The 1774-nt window shown below is 56.1% G+C and overlaps 1 protein-coding gene across 1 annotated transcript; it reads left to right on the top strand.

The window, feature by feature from the left end:
* Window positions 1–352: 352 nt before the first annotated feature.
* VDBG_08339 (mitochondrial F1F0 ATP synthase subunit F Atp17) lies at window positions 353–1092 on the top strand (the record flags this gene model as incomplete). The annotated part of the gene is made up of 5 exons (XM_003001248.1): window positions 353–400; window positions 487–501; window positions 727–880; window positions 946–1011; window positions 1067–1092. 5 exons carry the CDS (start codon window positions 353–355, stop codon window positions 1090–1092), a joined length of 309 nt encoding a protein of 102 aa, XP_003001294.1.
* Between the last annotated feature and the right edge of the window lie 682 nt (window positions 1093–1774).

Below are 1774 nucleotides of genomic sequence, written 5' to 3'. Positions count from 1 at the left end.
CCCACTGGCGGGACGTCCTCTCGAATGGGGTCGATTGAGGGGTTGGATCGAGTCGAATCAAGTCGTGTCGTCGTGGCGGGCGCTCGAAGTTCCTCAATTGACTTGACGTTGCTGCAGTCGAAGGGCAAACCAGGAATTGGTGGGCGCTGATTGGGCGGCCGCATCAACGTTGTCCCGGGCAAGCGAGCGCTTTTCCTTCCCGCGGCAATCCTCGACCCAGGCAAACGACCCGATTGAACATCAGCACCCTCAACGTCACGATAAAGTCCAATTGGATCCGCTCAATTGGCTTGCTCTGCGCAACTCCTCCTAATTCGATACCCCTCCGCTCGTCGTTCTTCCAGCCGCCATCATGAGCTACATCGCGCGCCGTGGTCTCTCGACCCTCATCCCCCCCAAGGTACGCCCGACCGCCAGACTCCGTCCCTCCCCGATCCCGGGATCACCCCGTGGTGCAGCTTTTGCTAACGGTGCCGAATTTTGCAGATTGCCTCCCCCAAGGTATGCTTCCGAACCCTCGATTGATGCGGCGGACGATGCGATGGACGAGGCGATGGATTCAACGGATGCGCCGCGGTGACGGCCGGGCGACTCGGAGCTAGGGAAGGGTTTGCTCGGCATCACCCGCGACGACAACAGCATGCGACGACAACCCCAGAACTCGACGATATGGAAAGGGAATAACCGACTGGAAGGAAAAGCTGGCTGACGAAGTGAATCACGCAGGCTCTCGGTGCCAACCCCAACGCCGTCAAGATGGCCAACGTTGTCAAGTTCTACGAGAGGCTCCCCCAGGGCCCTGCCCCCCAGGTCCAGGCCAAGGGCATCCTCGGCCGCTACCAGGCCAAGCACTTCGACGGCAAGAACGCGTCGGCGAAGCGTACGTGCCTATTGAGAGACCAGAAGAAACGACAGGTTGAGACCAGTGCTGACAGTTGTGTACAGCCATCATCCACGCCATTGCCGTCCTCCTCGTCCTCGGCTATGCCCAGAACTACTACTTCCACCTCCGTGAGTGCTACAGCGTATCCAGACAGAGACGAGACGGAGACTGACAGCGAGACAGGTCACCACAAGAACAACGCTCACTAAAGTGTGGGCTGGATGAGCTGCGGCTTGGTTCTTCTAGCAATGGCTGGCGGACGTGTACATAAGAATTAGACGTTGTTCAACTGGACCTGATCCCCTTTGTCAAGTTGAGCTGCCGGAATGTATCGATGTTGAAGATTGCGGCCCCTGCAGCTATGGCTGGCGTGTTCGAGGGGTGTACTGAGCTAGTGCTCACTCACTGTCAACACCGGTGATGTAAATATGTTTTTCGTGACGTGTAGGTCGAGTATTGGCTCGGGTTGGTTTAAGTTTTGCCCGCCTGGGCCGTGCAGCACATGGCTTGATGGAGGTGAGCACCAGATCAGTTTGAGAATGTGACAGAAGAATCGCCAGTGCTCGCTCCCAAAGCACATCACTTGCTGCTCGTAGATTTGTCAAACATGGACTGTTCTGCATGATACCACAACCAGCAAGTTTCATGGACAGGCGATTGAAGCGTATTTTGATTTTTCTTGCAAGGCAAACTTCCATGGCTGAATGAGATTTTCACTTGCGAGCTCCAGCAACAAGAATGTCTGGTGTAACATGAGGATATGGTGGTGGGTTGTATCAGGCGCCTACGAGCGGAGGGAGCAAGCCAGTCCCTTTCGAACAGGCGAAAACAGCTGATGCAGCTACAGTGCGATGACGGAAATGCACAGTACGACCAACAGCTGGGGGCTGC

The sequence above is a fragment of the Verticillium alfalfae genome, genomic scaffold (genome assembly GCF_000150825.1).
Source record: "Verticillium alfalfae VaMs.102 supercont1.12 genomic scaffold, whole genome shotgun sequence".
NCBI lineage: Eukaryota > Fungi > Ascomycota > Sordariomycetes > Glomerellales > Plectosphaerellaceae > Verticillium > Verticillium alfalfae.
This window is presented reverse-complemented; position numbering and strand designations above follow the sequence as displayed.